Source organism: Ranitomeya imitator, chromosome 1 (genome assembly GCF_032444005.1).
Source record: "Ranitomeya imitator isolate aRanImi1 chromosome 1, aRanImi1.pri, whole genome shotgun sequence".
In the NCBI taxonomy this organism is placed as follows: Eukaryota; Metazoa; Chordata; class Amphibia; order Anura; family Dendrobatidae; genus Ranitomeya; species Ranitomeya imitator.
In genome coordinates, this window is record NC_091282.1 from 505985161 (window position 1) to 506001251 (window position 16091).

The following is a 16091-nucleotide window of genomic DNA, read 5'->3' on the forward strand; positions in this document are numbered from 1 at the left end:
TTCTGGCACTTGGCCACTCTCTTCCCATTCCCGTGTAGCGGTGGGATATGGGGTAATGAAGGGTTAATGCCACCTTGCTACTGTAAGGTGACATTAAGCCAAATTAATAATGGAGAGGCGTCAATTATGACACCTATCCATTATTAATCCAATACTAGTAAAGGGTTAAAAAAAACACACATTATTAAAAATGATTTTAATGAAAAAATCACAAAGGTTGTTGTAGTAATTTATTCTACGCTCAATCCACTCACTGAAGACCCTCGATCTGTAACAAAGTCAAAATAATAAACCAACAATATACATACCTTCTGAAGATCTGTAACGTCCAACGATGTAAATCCATCTGAAGGGGTTAAAATATTTTGCAGCCACGAGCTCTGCTAATGCAGCGGTGCTCCGTGGCTGCAAAACCCCGGGGAATGAAGGTAAAGTAGGTCAATGACCTATATTTACCTTCATTTGCGGTGAGGCGCCCTCTGCTGGTTGTTCCTGGAGCGTGGGAACTTTCCTAGAAAGCTCCCAGGCTTGAGTTCATATGAGGACAACCAGCAGAGGGCGCCCTCTTATGAACTCGAGCCAGGGAGCTTTCTAGGAAAGTTCCCACGATCTAGGGACAACCAGCAGAGGGCGCCTCACCGCAAATGAAGGTAAATATAGGTCATTGACCTACTTTACCTTCATTCCCAGGGGTTTTGCAGCCACTGAGCACCGCTGCATTAGCAGAGCTCGTGGCTGCAAAATATTTTAACCCCTTCAGATGGATTTACATCGTTGGACGTTACAGATCTTCAGAAGGTATGTATATTGTTGGTTTATTATTTTGACTTTGTTACAGATCAAGGGTCTTCAGTGAGTAGATTGAGCGTAGAATAAATTATTACAACAACCTTTGTGATTTTTTTTCATTAAAATTTTTAATAGTGTTTGTGTTTTTTTTTAACCCTTTACTAGTAGTGGATTAATAATGGATAGGTGTCATAATTGATGCCTCTCCATTATTAATTTGGCTTAATGTCACCTTACAATAGCAAGGTGGCATTAACCCTTCATTACCCCATATCCCACCGCTACACGGGAATGGGAAGAGAGTGGCCAAGTGCCAGAATAGGCGCATCTTCCAGATGTGCCTTTTCTGGGGTGGCTGGGGCAGGTGTTTTTAGCCAGGGGGGGGGCCAATAACCATGGACCCTCTCCAGGCTATTAATATCTGCCCTCAGTCACTGGCTTTACTACTCTGGCGGAGAAAATTGTGCGGGAGCCCACGACAATTTTTTCCGCGATTTAACCCTTTAAATTAATAGCTAGAACGGCCAAATTTTGCATATACACACTACTAACATTAGTAGTCTGGAGTATGCAAAAAAAAAAAACGGGGATATGAGATGGTTTACTGTATGTAAACCATGTCTCATATCATGTCGGGTTTAGGAAGGAGAAAGCAAAAGCCGCTGGATGAAACATTAATATATATACATATATGTGTCTCAATGACATATATATATATATATATATATATATATATATATATATATATATATATATATATATATATATATATATATATATATGTACACATTTATTCTACCTATTCTACTTTAAGCTGTCAGTGTGATTTTACTGTACACCGCACTGAATTGCCGGCTTTTCTCTCTAACAGCGCTGCGTATTTCTTGCAAGTCACACTGCTGGTCCGTGTGTAATCCGTATTTTTGGGGCTTCCATAGACTTTCATTGACGTTTTATTTGCGCAATACGGTGACAAACGCAGCATGCTGCGATTTTCTACGGCCGTAGAAAGCCGTATAATACTGATCAGTAAAATACGGCAGATAGGAGCAGGGGCATAGAGAATCATTGTGCCATATATTATGCGAGTTTTACGGACGTAGTTTCTGCGCTCTTACGTCCGTAAAACTCACAAGTGTGATGGCGGCCTAACCAGTGAACTTCTTGTTTAGGAAGGTTTTTCCTTTGCCAGATAAAAATTAACTTTTACATTTTATTTGATCATTAAACACATTAAGCACATTTTTTTTTGTCTTCACTTTTTATTTTATCTGTATACCTTTATTTCTGCACATTTTATATTTAAATTTAAGTCATTTTATATATTCATTTTCAGAAATTTTGTTGGAATCAGTCTTTTGGAGTGTAGACCCATATATGAGGTAAGTTGTATCGATCATTATAGTAATATCTATTCGTTCTTTTTCCCTTCCCATAAAGTACAGACATTCTTTTGTAATTAAATGTCAGTTCTAGGCCATTTGTGGCCCATTGGAAGATGCAGCTTCTATTTGAGCCACATGCAACCTAGAACCTAAATATTCCTCATCAAAGTCCATGTGGGAATAGACCCATAATAGATATAGAATGTTGCCCTTGAGGACATTCTCTGGCTCCACGTGCTTGTCAGAAGGAGAATGCCACTGTGTATTCTCAGCACCGCTGACAAGAGGAGAAAATGCTGAATTTATATGTAAAACCCAGCTTGCTTGGTTCTCTAAACACCTAGAAATGGGGGGGACTGATGTCAGGTGGCACGACAATAAAAAATTTTATTTTTCAAAGATTCCCGATTTATTTATCTGTGTACCTTGGTCCTCCTTGTAAGTTTGTGCTGGGAGACTCGCCTGGTCAGTCTTGGCATTGTGGTTTATAAACAGACTATGAAATGCCCCCATCTGAGGAAATCTGTCATGAATACTTTGTCTTTATAAAGTACACAAAAAGGCCCAGTTCATCAAGCAGAATAAGGCCCTTTTGTCTTTAAATACTATACATATGAGAATTTTTTTTTTTTTTTTGAAAGGTTAAGTGTTTTGTGAATGAGACAGTAAACTAACCGTTTTCTATCTGACAGGCCATATAGCAGAAGGCATCTGAATGAAGGGGATGTAATGATAGGATCCCAAGTTGCCAGGTAATAAATTTCACTCTAATTCTTTATAATGCATACTTAATGTGCCAAATTATCTGCAGCCCTGCTCTATGTAGCAGAAATGCTCACTTGCTATGAACGCCGAACGCTTGGTGGCGCTCATAGCTATCCGGCTATGACAACGACAGGGGACTCCTGCAGACCCCAGGTTGTCATTCCAACCCATCGGCAACCTGCGGTCATGTGACAGAGGTGCCGATGAGAGGAGGTAATGACATGTTTCCTGCAATTGCATGTTAAAAGCCGCTGTCCGTTTGACAGCGGCATTTAACATGTAAACAGCCGCGGGTGGATCACGATTCCATCTGCGGTTATTAGGGGCACATGTCAGCTGATCAGATCAGCTTGAGCTCATCACCGGAGCCTACACCAAACAGGGGGAGGCATCCAATGATGGACACTGCACATCATTGCCTGTTAAGGGGGTTAAAGGGAATCTGTGTATGTGTTTAGCTATAGATATATAGATAGATATATGGATAAAAATCTAAGGGGGTCAGCTTGAGAGACCTTGGTGGCCATTCAACTGGCCCACGACAACCAATCCAGTTTCCAGGAAACTGTTCATGTAGGAATGCTCAAACCTGACACCCATAATGTGGTGGTGCACCATCTTGCTAGAAAAAAATCATGGATCGTGCCATCTTCAAGGCATAAAGAGGGCAACACAACATCATGATGGTCATTGTGGGCCAGTTGAATGGCCACCAAAGTCTCCCGATCCAACCCCTTTAGACTTTTATCTTTGGGGTCATCTGAAGGCAATTGTCTATGCTGTGAAGATACGAGATGTGCAGCATCTGAAACAATGGATACTGGAAGCCTGTGCTAGCATTTCTTCTGTGGTGTTGCTATCAGTGTGTCAAGAGTGGGAGAAAAGGGTTGCGTTGACAATCCAACACAATGGGCAGCACTTTGAACACATTTTATAAGTGGTCATAAACTTGTAAATAACTCATGAAAGAATAAAGATACTTTAAAACCAAGCACACCATTGTTTTTCTTGTGAAATTCTAAATAAGTTTGATGTGTCACACGACCCTCTTCCCAATGGAAAAAATAAAGTTGGATCCAAAATGGCAGACTTCAAAATGCCCGCCATGGTCACCACCCATCTTGAAAAGTTTTCCCCCTCCCATATACTAATGTGCCACAAGCAGGAAGTTGATATCGCCAACCATTCCCATTTTATTTAGGTGTATCCATATAAATGGCCCACTCTGTGTATATGTATATCCAATAGTTTGGACACACCTTGTCATTTTAAAGATTTTTCTGTATTTTCATGAAAAATGTACATTCACACTGAAGGCATCAAAACTATGAATTAACACATGTGCAATTATATACATAACAAAAAAGTGTGAAACAACTGAAAATATGTCTCATATTCTAGGTTCTTCAAAGTAGCCACCTTTTGCTTTGATGACTGCTTTGCACACTCTTGGCATTTTCTTGATGAGCTTCAAGAGGTAGTCACCGGGAATGGTCTTCCAACCATCTTGAAGGAGTTCCCAGAGATGCTTAGCACTTGTTGGCCCTTTTGACTTCACTCTGCAGTCCAGGTCACCCCAAACTATCTCGATTGGGTTAAGTCTGGTGACTATGGAGGCCAGATCATCTCCTTCTCGGTCAAATAGCCCTTACACAGCCTGGAGGTGAGTTTGGGGGTCATTGTCCTGTTGAAAAATAAATGATGGTCCAAATAAATGCAAATCGGATGGAATAGCATGCCGCTGCAAGATGCTGTGGTAGCCATGCTGGTTCAGTATGCCTTCAGTTTTGAATAAATCCCCAAGACAAAGTCACCAGCAAAGCATCCCCACACCATCACACTTCCTCCTCCATGCTTCACTGTGGGAACCAGTACATCTATATCATACATCTATATGTATGTATTTATTCGGTGGTCTTTATTTCCCTGGTTAGGGATATTTATACTTATGGGCATTCTTTTGTGAATTTTACTGTGGGAACCAGGCATGTAGAGTCCATGCGTTCACCTTTTCTGCATCGCACAAAGACACGGTGGTTGGAACTAAAGATCTCAAATTTGGACTCATCAGACCAAAGCACAGAATTCCATTGGTCTAATGTCCATTCCTTGTGTTCTTTAGCCCAAACAAGTCTCTTCTGCTTGTTACCTGTCCTTAGCAGTGGTTTCATAGCAGCTATTTTACCATGAAGGCCTGCTGCACAAAGTCTCCTCTTAAGGCCGGGGTCACACTAGCGTATTGCATCCGATGCGAGAGCATCGGATGCAATATGTTAATGACCCTCGGCTCCTGCTCGCAGCAGAGCAGGAGCCGAGTGTCATGCGTCTGTGCTCCAATTCTCTCGCACAGGGAGGATCGGAGCACAGCTCCGGAGAAATGAATTTCTCCATCTCCTCCATTGCTGGGGTCCGCTTATAGCGCACATCACTCGGATGATATCCGAGTGGTGTGCGCTGTCTCACTCGCAACCATAGGCTTATATGGGTGCGAGTGAGCCGAGAGTTTTCCTCGGTCCGAGACAATCGCAGCATGCTGCGAGTGTCTCGGACCGAGGAAAACGGCCGAGAAAAAGTCGGCTGGTGGGAGCGGCCCCATATGGTAATATTGGTCCGAGTGCAAAGCGATTTTTTTTTTTTTTTATCGCATTGCACTCGGCCGTATTACGGTCTAGTTTGACCCCGGCCTAACAGTTGTTGTAGAGATGTGTCTGCTGCTAGAACTCTTTGTGGCATTGACCTGGTCTCTAATCTGAGCTGCTGTTAACCTGCGATTTCTGAGGCTGGTGACTCGAATAAACTTATCCTCAGAAGCAGAGTTGACTCTTGGTCTTCCTTTCCTGGGTCAGTCCTCATGTGAGCCAGTTTCTTTGTAGGGCTTGATGGTGTTTGCCACTGCACTTGGACACTTTCAAAGTTTGCCCAATTTTTCAGACTGCTGACCTTCATTTCTTAAAGTAATGATGGCCACTTGTTTTTCTTTACTTTGCTGCTTTTTTCTTGCCATAATACAAATTCTAACAGTCTATTCAGTAGGACAATCAGCTGTGTATCCACCAGACTTCTGCACAACACAACTGATGGTCCCAACACCATTTATAAGGCAAGAAATCCCACTTATTAAACCTGACAGGGCACACCTGTGAAGTGAAAACCATTTCCGGTGACTACCTCTTGAAGCTCATCAAGAGAACGCCAAGAGTGTGCAAAGCAGTCATCAAAGCAAAAGGTGGCTACTTTGAAGAACCTAGAATATAAGACATAATTTCAGTTGTTTCACACTGTTTTGTTGGGTATATAATTCCACATGTGTTAATTCATAGTTTTGATGCCTTCAGTGTGAATGTACAATTTTCACAGTCATGAAAATACAGAAAAATCTTTAAGTGAGAATGTGTATATATGTGTGTTTGTGTGTGTATATGTGTGTGTGTGTGTGTGTGTGTGTGTGTGTGTGTGTGTATATACAGTGGGGCAAAAAAGTATTTAGTCAGTCAGCAATAGTGCAAGTTCCACCACTTAAAAAGATGAGAGGCATCTGTAATTTACATCATAGGTAGACCTCAACTATGGGAGACAAACTGAGAAAAAAAAATCCAGAAAATCACATTGTCTGTTTTTTTAACATTTTATTTGCATATTATGGTGGAAAATAAGTATTTGGTCAGAAACAAAATTTCATCTCAATACTTTGTAATATATCCTTTGTTGGCAATGACAGAGGTCAAACGTTTTCTGTAAGTCTTCACAAGGTTGCCACACACTGTTGTTGGTATGTTGGCCCATTCCTCCATGCAGATCTCCTCTAGAGCAGTGATGTTTTTGGCTTTTCGCTTGGCAACACGGACTTTCAACTCCCTCCAAAGGTTTTCTATAGGGTTGAGATCTGGAGACTGGCTAGGCCCCTCCAGGACCTTGAAATGCTTCTTACGAAGCCACTCCTTCGTTGCCCTGGCGGTGTGCTCTGGATCATTGTCATGTTGAAAGACCCAGCCATGTTTCATCTTCAATGCCCTTGCTGATGGAAGGAGGTTTGCACTCAAAATCTCACGATACATGGCCCCATTCATTCTTTCATGTACCCGGATCAGTCGTCCTGGCCCCTTTGCAGAGAAACAGCCCCAAAGCATGATGTTTCCACCACCATGCTTTACAGTAGGTATGGTGTTTGATGGATGCAACTCAGTATTCTTTTTCCTCCAAACACGACAAGTTGTGTTTCTACCAAACAGTTCCAGTTTGGTTTCATCAGACCATAGGACATTCTCCCAAAACTCCTCTGGATCATCCAAATGCTCTCTAGCAAACTTCAGACGGGCCCGGACATGTACTGGCTTAAGCAGTGGGACACGTCTGGCACTGCAGGATCTGAGTCCATGGTGGCGTAGTGTGTTACTTATGGTAGGCCTTGTTACATTAGTCCCAGCTCTCTGCAGTTCATCCACTAGGTCCCCCCGCATGGTTCTGGGATTTTTGCTCACCGTTCTTGTGATCATTCTGACCCCACGGGGTGGGATTTTGCGTGGAGCCCCAGATCGAGGGAGATTATCAGTGGTCTTGTATGTCTTCCATTTTCTAATTATTGCTCCCACTGTTGATTTCTTCACTCCAAGCTGGTTGGCTATTGCAGATTCAGTCTTCCCAGCCTGGTGCAGGGCTACAATTTTGTTTCTGGTGTCCTTTGACAGCTCTTTGGTCTTCACCATAGTGGAGTTTGGAGTCAGACTGTTTGAGGGTGTGCACAGGTGTCTTTTTATACTGATAACAAGTTTAAACAGGTGCCATTACTACAGGTAATGAGTGGAGGAAAGAGGAGACTCTTAAAGAAGAAGTTACAGGTCTGTGAGAGCCAGAAATCTTGATTGTTTGTTTCTGACCAAATACTTATTTTCCACCATAATATGCAAAAAAAATGTTAAAAAAACAGACAATGTGATTTTCTGGATTTTTTTTTCTCAGTTTGTCTCCCATAGTTGAGGTCTACCTATGATGTAAATTACAGACGCCTCTCATCTTTTTAAGTGGTGGAACTTGCACTATTGCTGACTGACTAAATACTTTTTTGCCCCACTGTATATATATATATATATATATATATATATATATATATATATATATATATATATATATATATATATATATATATATATATATTCTCTTAATCTGCAAATTAATAGCGCTCTGAAGCCATGTGGCCACCACACTGAAAGCCCAGCTGCTGGGAGTATATTGGCTTTAATACTCCTGGCAGGGTCATGCTTTCAGTCGAAGGCACAGGCTGGTGCGGCTCCAGTCACCACTCAGTACATAGTGAAAAGCAGCGGTAACCAGGCCCAGGCTCTGAGTGACAGTAAGTTCAGCAATTCATTGGTATACAGCCAGACCTCAGTCCTGTGGTGTGATTTCATCTGCCACTCACTCTGTACTGAGCAGTGACTGAATTCATCCTGGCCCATCCCTATGGCTGAAAGAGACTGCCAGGAGGAATACATTTAATTTCCGGGGGCAGTAGGGCTCTCAGTGCAGGCAGAGGGCAGCTTTAAAACACAATCTGCAGATTAACCACATATTTGCAGGTTAATAACATGTTTGTTTGTTTTTTTTGTTTGTTTGTTTTTTTTTTACATTACATGACCTAAAGTTCCCTTTAACCCCTTAACGACCGCCGATACGCCTTTTAACGTCGGCCGCTAAGGGTACTTAAACCACAGCGCCGTTAATTAACGGCACTGTGGAAAAAGTAAATGGCGCCCCCCAGAGTCGGATGTTTTCCGGGGTCTCAGCTGCCGGGGGTAGCCGAGACCCCAGAGAACATGATTCGGGGTTTTTTTTTACCGACCCCTGCATTTGCAATCGCCGGTAATTAACAGTTTACCGGCGATCGCAAAAAAAAAACAAAAAAAAACGCAATTTCCCTTTTTAATTTCTCTATCCTCCGATGTGATCGCACATCAGAGGACAGAGAAATGGGGTGCCCAATAGCCCCCCGATACTCACCTGTCTCCCCCGGTGCTCCTCGTGGCTCCCGATGGGCGGCGCCATCTTTTTCTGGCAGAAAAATGGCGGGCGCAGTGCGCCCACCAGCCGGCATCGGGAGGATCTTTGGGGTCTCGGCTGCCAGGGGTAGCCGAGACCCCAAAGAACATGATCGGGTTTTACCGACCCCTGTTTTGCGATCGCCGGTAATTAACTGTTTACCGGCGGTCGCAAAAAAAACAAAAAACGATCTGGCATTCTAGCCTCTGATGTGATCGCACATCAGAGGACAGAGAAATAGGGGGGTTTGGGGACCCTATTATACTTACCGGTGTCCTCTCCTGCCCGCCGGATTCTTCATAGGGAAAGAAAATGGCGGGCGCATGCGCAGTGCGCCCGCCATCTGCCGCCCGGCAGGAAAAAGGACTTGGGGCTAAAATTAGGGTTAGGATTGGGGCTAAAATTAGGGTTAGGGTTAGGCTTCTTTCACACTTGCGTCGGTATGGGGCCATCGCAATGCGTCGGCCCGACGCACATTGTGAAAATTGTGCACAACGTGGGCAGCGGATGCAGTTTTTAAATGCATCCGCTGCCCAGTCTATGTCCTGGGGAGGAGGGGGCAGAGTTACGGCCACACATGCGTGGAAATGGTGGACGCGACGTACAAAAAAAAAATTACATGAAACTTTTTTTTGTGACGATGGTCCGCCAAAACACAGCGGATCCAGTGCATGACGGACACGACGTGTGGCCATCCGTCGGCAATACAAGTCTATAGGCAAAAAAGGCATCCTGCGGGCACATTTGCAGGATCCATTTTTTTGTCCAAAACGACGGATTGCGATGGATGCCACACGACGCAAGTGTGAAAGTAGCCTTAGGGCTAGGGTTGGGCTTAAATTTAGGGTTGGGGTTGGGGCTAAATTTAGGGTTAGGGCTTGGGTTAGGGTTGGGGCTAAAGCTAGGGTTAGGGGCTAAAGTTAGGGCTAGGGTTGCGGCTAAAGTTAGGTTTAGAGTTGGGATTAGGGTTTGGATTAAGGTTGGTATTAGGGTTAGGGTTGGCATTAGGGGTACATTTGGGATTAGGGTTAGGGGTATATTGGGATTAGGGTTAGGTTTGAGGTTAGTGTTGAGATTAGGATTAGGGGTGTGTTGGATTTAGGGTTGAAGATTAGGGTTGTTTTGGGGTTAGGGTTGTGATTAGGATTATGGATCGGGTTGGGGTTAGGGGTGTGTTGGGGTTAGGGTTGGAGTTAGAATTGGGGGGTTTCCACTGTTTAGGTACATCAGGGGTCTCCAAACACGACAGTCAATTTTGCGCTCAAAAAAGTCAAATGGTGCTCCCTCCCTTCTGAGCTCTGCCGTGCGCCCAAACAGTGGTTTACCCCCACATATTGGGCATCAGCGTACTCGGGATAAATTGAACAACAACTTTTGGGGTCCAATTTCTCCTGTTACCCTTGTGAAAATAAAAACTTGGGGGCTAAAAAATCTTTTTTGTGGGGAAAAAAAAATATTTTTTATTTTCACGACTCTACTTTATAAACTTCTGTGAAGCGCTTGGGCATTCAAAGTTTTCACTACACATCTAGATAAGTTCCTTGGGGGGTCTAGTTTCCAAAATGGGGTCACTTGTTGGGGGTTTCTATTGTTTAGACACATAAGGGGCTCTCCAAACGCGACATGGCGTCCGATCTCAATTCCAGCCAATTCTACATTGAAAAAGTAAAATGGCACTCCTTCTCTTCCAAGCTCTGTGGTGCGCCCAAACAGTGGTTTACCCCCACATATTGGGTATTGGCGTATTTAGGAGAAACTGCACCACAACTTTTGTGGTCTAATTTCTCCTGTTACCCTTGTGAAAATAAGAATTTGTAGGTGAAAAATCATATTTGTGTAAACAAATGCGATTTATTTATTTATTTTTTTATTTTCACGGCTCTACGTTATAAACTTCTGTGAAGCACTTGGGGGTTCAAAGTGCTCACCACACATCTAGATAAGTTCCTTAAAGGGTCTAGTTTCCAAAATGGGGTCACTTGTGGGGTGTTTCCACTGTTTAGGCACATCAGGGGCTCTCTAAGCGTGACATGGCATCCGAACTCAATTCCAGCCAATTCTGCATTGAAAAAGTCAAACTGAGCTCCTTCACTTCCAAGCTCTGCAGTGCGCCCAAACAGTGGTTTACCCTCACATGTATGGTATCGGCATATTCAGGAGAAATTGCAGAACACAATTTATTGTAAATTTCTGTTTTTACACTTGTAAGAATAAAAAAAAAATGGTTCTGAAGTAAAATGTTTGCAAAAAAAGTTAAATATTCATTTTTTTTCCTTCCACATTGTTTCAGTTCCTGTGAAGCACGTAAAGGGTTAATAAACTTCTTGAATGTGGTTTTGAGAGCCTTGAGGGGTGCAGTTTTTAGAATGGTGTCACACTTGGGTATTTTCTATCATATAGACCCCTCAAAATGACTTCAATTTCTGATGTGGTCCCTAAAACAAAATGGTGTTGTAAAAATGAGAAATTGCTGCTCAACTTTTAACCCTTAGAACTCCCTAATAAAAAAAAAAATTTTGTTTCCAAAATTGTGCTGATGTAAAGTAGACGTGGGAAATGTTATTTATTAACTATTTTGAGTGACATTTCTCTCTGATTTAAGGACATAAAAATACAAAGTTTGAAAATTGCAACTCTTTAAAAATTTTCGCCATATTTCCATTTTTTTTCTTAAATAATTGCAAGTAATATCGAAGAAATTTTACCACTAACATGAAGTACAATATGTCACGAAAAAACAAACTCTGAATCAGCGGGATCTGTTAAAGCGTTCCAGAGTTATAACCTCAGTGTCAGAATTGTAAAAATTGGTTCGGTCATTAAGTACCAAATTGTCTGTCACTAAGGGGTTAAAGTGCTTTTCTATTGAAAACATGGAACAAGGCACTGGAAACTGTGCCAAATAGATATTTCATATAGATTTTTTTTTTATCTCATCTAGGGTAATAGAAAGTAAAAATTCTGCATTCTCAGTGGGCAGTTATCATGTTGCACAAGGTGGCTGGACAACACACTTTATATCTGATGGCAAAGGGATGTATCCGCTGCTTTCTGAATGGCCCGAGGCTCTACCTAAATCCCTGGCAGTTGGAGCAGTAGGCATGCCTGGGTAAGTTGTAATTATTTTTATTTCTAACAAATTGCACAATATTACAAGAATTAACAAAAGGAAATACTTATTTAACACTTGGGAAACATTCAGGTAATATATTACAGTTGTGATGCCGCTATCTCTCGATCAAGTCAGCACTACTCTTCATTCCTAAGCATCACTCTGACATGCGCTGCAAGGGTGAACATACCATTGGTGCAGCCTTGCAGCTGCACAGGGGTCCAATAGGTTATGGGGTCCATGGTCATCCTAGCAGTTTTCTACTGTTAATAAGATTCCATGTAAGGGTGTCAGCTAAAAAATTACAGGTGGATTGTTGGAAATAAGTACAGTAATTACGTTATGTACTTCATGATGAGCTATGGGAATTAAAAGGGCATTTACAGTTCTTGCACAGGGCCTTCTAGTCTCTGTTTGGTCATATTAGGTTATAGCTTGTGAGCGGGGCCCTCGCTCCTGCTGGAACTGTTGAACTATGAGTGACTTTGTGTTTTTTTTTTTTTATTTCCATAGCACCAACATATTCTGCAGAACTTTACAATAATCTTATTTTAGTCACTTATATAGCACCACTAAATATACAGACATTATCATCACTGTTTCCCTTGAGGCTCACAATCTAAATTTCTTATCATTGTTTTTTGAGGGGGTGGAGGGTGGTGTATCCAGAGTTCACACATGAACATACTACTTGCAGATGTTGTCCTTGGTGGGATTTGAACCCAAGACCCCAGCGCTATAAAGTAACAACGCTAGCCATTGAGCCACCAAGCTGATTGGCTTAATTGACTTCAGTGGAACTTCTAAAAGTATATGAGAATCCATATTGACCAGAAATGGGGCAGAATATTGACTGTAGTACGTTTCATGAATAGTATGTTTGACTTAGCATTCATGTGTTTTCTATAAGGAGAGCAGACAATGCTGAACACAACTAGCAAAGGCTTATATTCCCTAAAAACAAAAGGTTAAAAATCTAAATTGCATCTCAATGTATCTGGGGACTTTGGACTTGCTCAACATGATCTGCCAAACTGCGGCCACTAAAACATGCTTTGAGCTGTTTTGTAATTGCATCTGCCTTAAGACGTTTGGTAAAAGGGATAATGCCCCACAAAATGGGAACCATGCAAAACTATAGTCAGCCTCGTGTTTTTACAATCCTTCTAACTGTCCTCATCCCACTAAATGATGAATTTTCAAAAGCTCATATTTTGGTGTGTATATATAGATCCTCCTGGAGCAATTGGTTTACATGAACACTTTATCAACACAATTTTCCATCTTATTTATCAGTTTTATATTTTATAGGTTTTATATGTTTTGTGGTCAATGTGAACATGTGTTTAAGTTCTGCATGTGTAGCAACTCGAGTCAAGCTCAATTTTTGTGTTTCTATTTATCAGTTTAACTGCATATTTTGGCCTTTTGGAAATCTGCAAGCCAAAGAAAGGAGATGTAGTTCTTGTCAATTGCGCTGCTGGAGCAGTCGGGTCAATTGTGGGACAGATCGCCAAGATAAAAGTAGGTACATCTGTTATTCTGTGGCTGTTAAATAAGCATCTTGGTTTCACACCTTTACGACAAATCCCTGGGATATGCCATAAATGTTTGGTGGCTATATCCTAGTAATCAGGGCATTTTTGATGTTTTATTCTTGACAGCGTCGTTATTGTAACAGAAAAGTGATAGGCTAACTTGATGTATAATTTAGGGCAACAATTTTCTTTCCATTATCGTATATGAATTATATCCAGAAAAAAAAGAGCACAATAATCTTGGGTTAGTATGACCTGGCTTTCCGTGCAAAGATATGCTTAAGAAATTAGAAGAAAATTTGTAAAATTGTCACCAAAGGATGAATTCCTAAACTTTTGAAGAGGTATAAGAAGACTTAATAACTACAAAACCAGACTGGAATAAGCAGGAAAAAAGCATTTTTTGAGTCCATAGAAAGTGAATGTCTCAACATGGTTTGAAGTTGAAAGCAAGGACGATTTAGCAGAGACTGAAAGAATTAGGTCTGAATGCTAAAATGCCAAGAAAAAATATAATTTCATCACTCACAGATTGAAAAGATTACAGTGAGCTTAAACCCATGTTAACTGACCAGACGAACATTGGGGCAGAATTATCTGTAATGAGACCACAATGTCCTTAATCAGTAGTGATAGTAGAAAGTATGTAAGGGTGCAGTCAGACGGCCTTATAAATCAGAGCGAGATCGAACCACAATGTACGGATTGGCCGGCGGCTCTCCCGACTCTGAGAGAGACAGCTCCATAGAAATACATGAAGCTGTCATGCTCTGGTCTGAAGAGCCGCCGGCCAGTCTTTGCACTGCATTCCGATCTTGCTCCTATTTATACTGCTGTCCGAATGCTACCTAATTAAGAACAATTTGAGAAGATTTTACTCAAATTTCATTACACCTACCTTAAATCATCCATGATTAAGATATAGAGATGTTTAACAGCAAAAGATATGAGCACAATTTGTATGATTTAAAAGGGACTGTAAATGGCAAAAAAAACCACCATCAATTAAATGAGTCGAAATTGAAAGTTCTGCACGTGATCTTTTCCAAGACTATGTGACCTTTATATTTCACAGGGTTTAGCTCCATGTTATGTTTCTGCCTGTTGGAAAATGTGGTTTGGGGATAATCCTATTGCGCTATTAGATTGGCCTGGAAATTTCCCTAGTCTTAACCCCATTGCAAATCTATGGTGCCGATTTAAAGAAACTTGGTAGTCAAAAGTAACCTTGAAATATAATAAATATAATACTATTTTTAATCTAAACAATACAATCTTAGTTTCACATTATGAAACCTGAAGAACCCATCCAAGAAAAATTTAACTCCATGGTAAGGTTTAAAGTTCAATGTTTCACAAGTATTTACTGACATGTTGAGAAGGTGTGAATATTTTTTGTTTTTATATAAATTTTTTTTTTTATAACTTCTGTTTCGCCAAGAATTATTTCATAAAATGTGAAACAAAAAAACAAACAAACCAAGATACAGTTGCTCTGGCAATAAGTTAATGTCCTATATGAATACAAAACTTAAGTGTACACCTATATGAAAAAAAAAAGTACAGGTCACACCTACTGTAATAAAAATCCAATGGTTTCTTAAAACAAACACCATATTAAACTAGACGACATAGATCCAAGACAAAGCAGTGGGTAAACCTAATAATATCAGACAGTTAAATTGTGCTCTATGAATCAAAGTAAACGTTTAGTTTAAGGATGTTGAACATATAGAATGAAGAGTCGGTCGCTAACGTGCTGAGTAAAGTGTACACAGCAGAAATGTGTGCCAAGACAACCAATAAATAAAGCTATGAAATGATTAATGCATAATTATGGTCACACCTGATAAATGTTTTGCTGAATGGCTTCATCTCGGATACAATGTCTTACATTAAAATATGAAGAAAATACGGCAGCACTCACCAATCTTCTGTGCAGGTAACTTTATTAGTGCAACAACATCATGGCACGGGGGTGTATTCCAAAGGAATGTGAGGGCTGAACGACGGCCGTTTCGCACCTGACCAGTGCTTCCACGGGTTCCACAATGTCTTACATTAAATTGTTTCCAATTATATATTGTCTTGTCTCTTCAATAAATTCTGTTGCAATTTGGCTTTAACTACTATAGAAGTATATTGAGATAGACACTTGAAAGGGTTGTCCGGTCCAAATCGTTAAGTCTGCAGTCACCCACTGTGCACTGCTGGGATCTGCCTTTTTCTGACCAGGGACCGGAGGGTATGTACGAGTTGTATACTCCCGGCCAGTAGTCATGCCCTCCATTTGGCTATGGCCAGTGCACGGCAACATCACTAGAATAGGAATGTCTGCGTTACTAGATGGTGAGCGAGGACACGTGCACTAGACAGGCCCTAGCCGGAAATATGTATAAGGCTGCAGTTACACTATCAGTATGAGTTCAGTATTTTACATCAGTACTTGTAAGCCAAAACCAGGAGTGG

The 16091-nt window shown here is 41.2% G+C and overlaps 1 protein-coding gene across 1 annotated transcript in view; it reads left to right on the forward strand.

Annotated features, from left to right (window-relative positions):
• Positions 1-16091, forward strand: part of LOC138676820 (prostaglandin reductase 1-like) — a 79701-nt gene that overhangs the window by 20284 nt on the left and 43326 nt on the right. Inside the window, exons 3-6 of the mRNA XM_069766472.1 lie at positions 2126-2171; positions 2867-2926; positions 11914-12081; positions 13491-13608. Of these exons, the coding sequence (XP_069622573.1) occupies positions 2126-2171; positions 2867-2926; positions 11914-12081; positions 13491-13608 (392 nt within the window). The remainder of the gene's footprint in view (positions 1-2125; positions 2172-2866; positions 2927-11913; positions 12082-13490; positions 13609-16091) is intronic.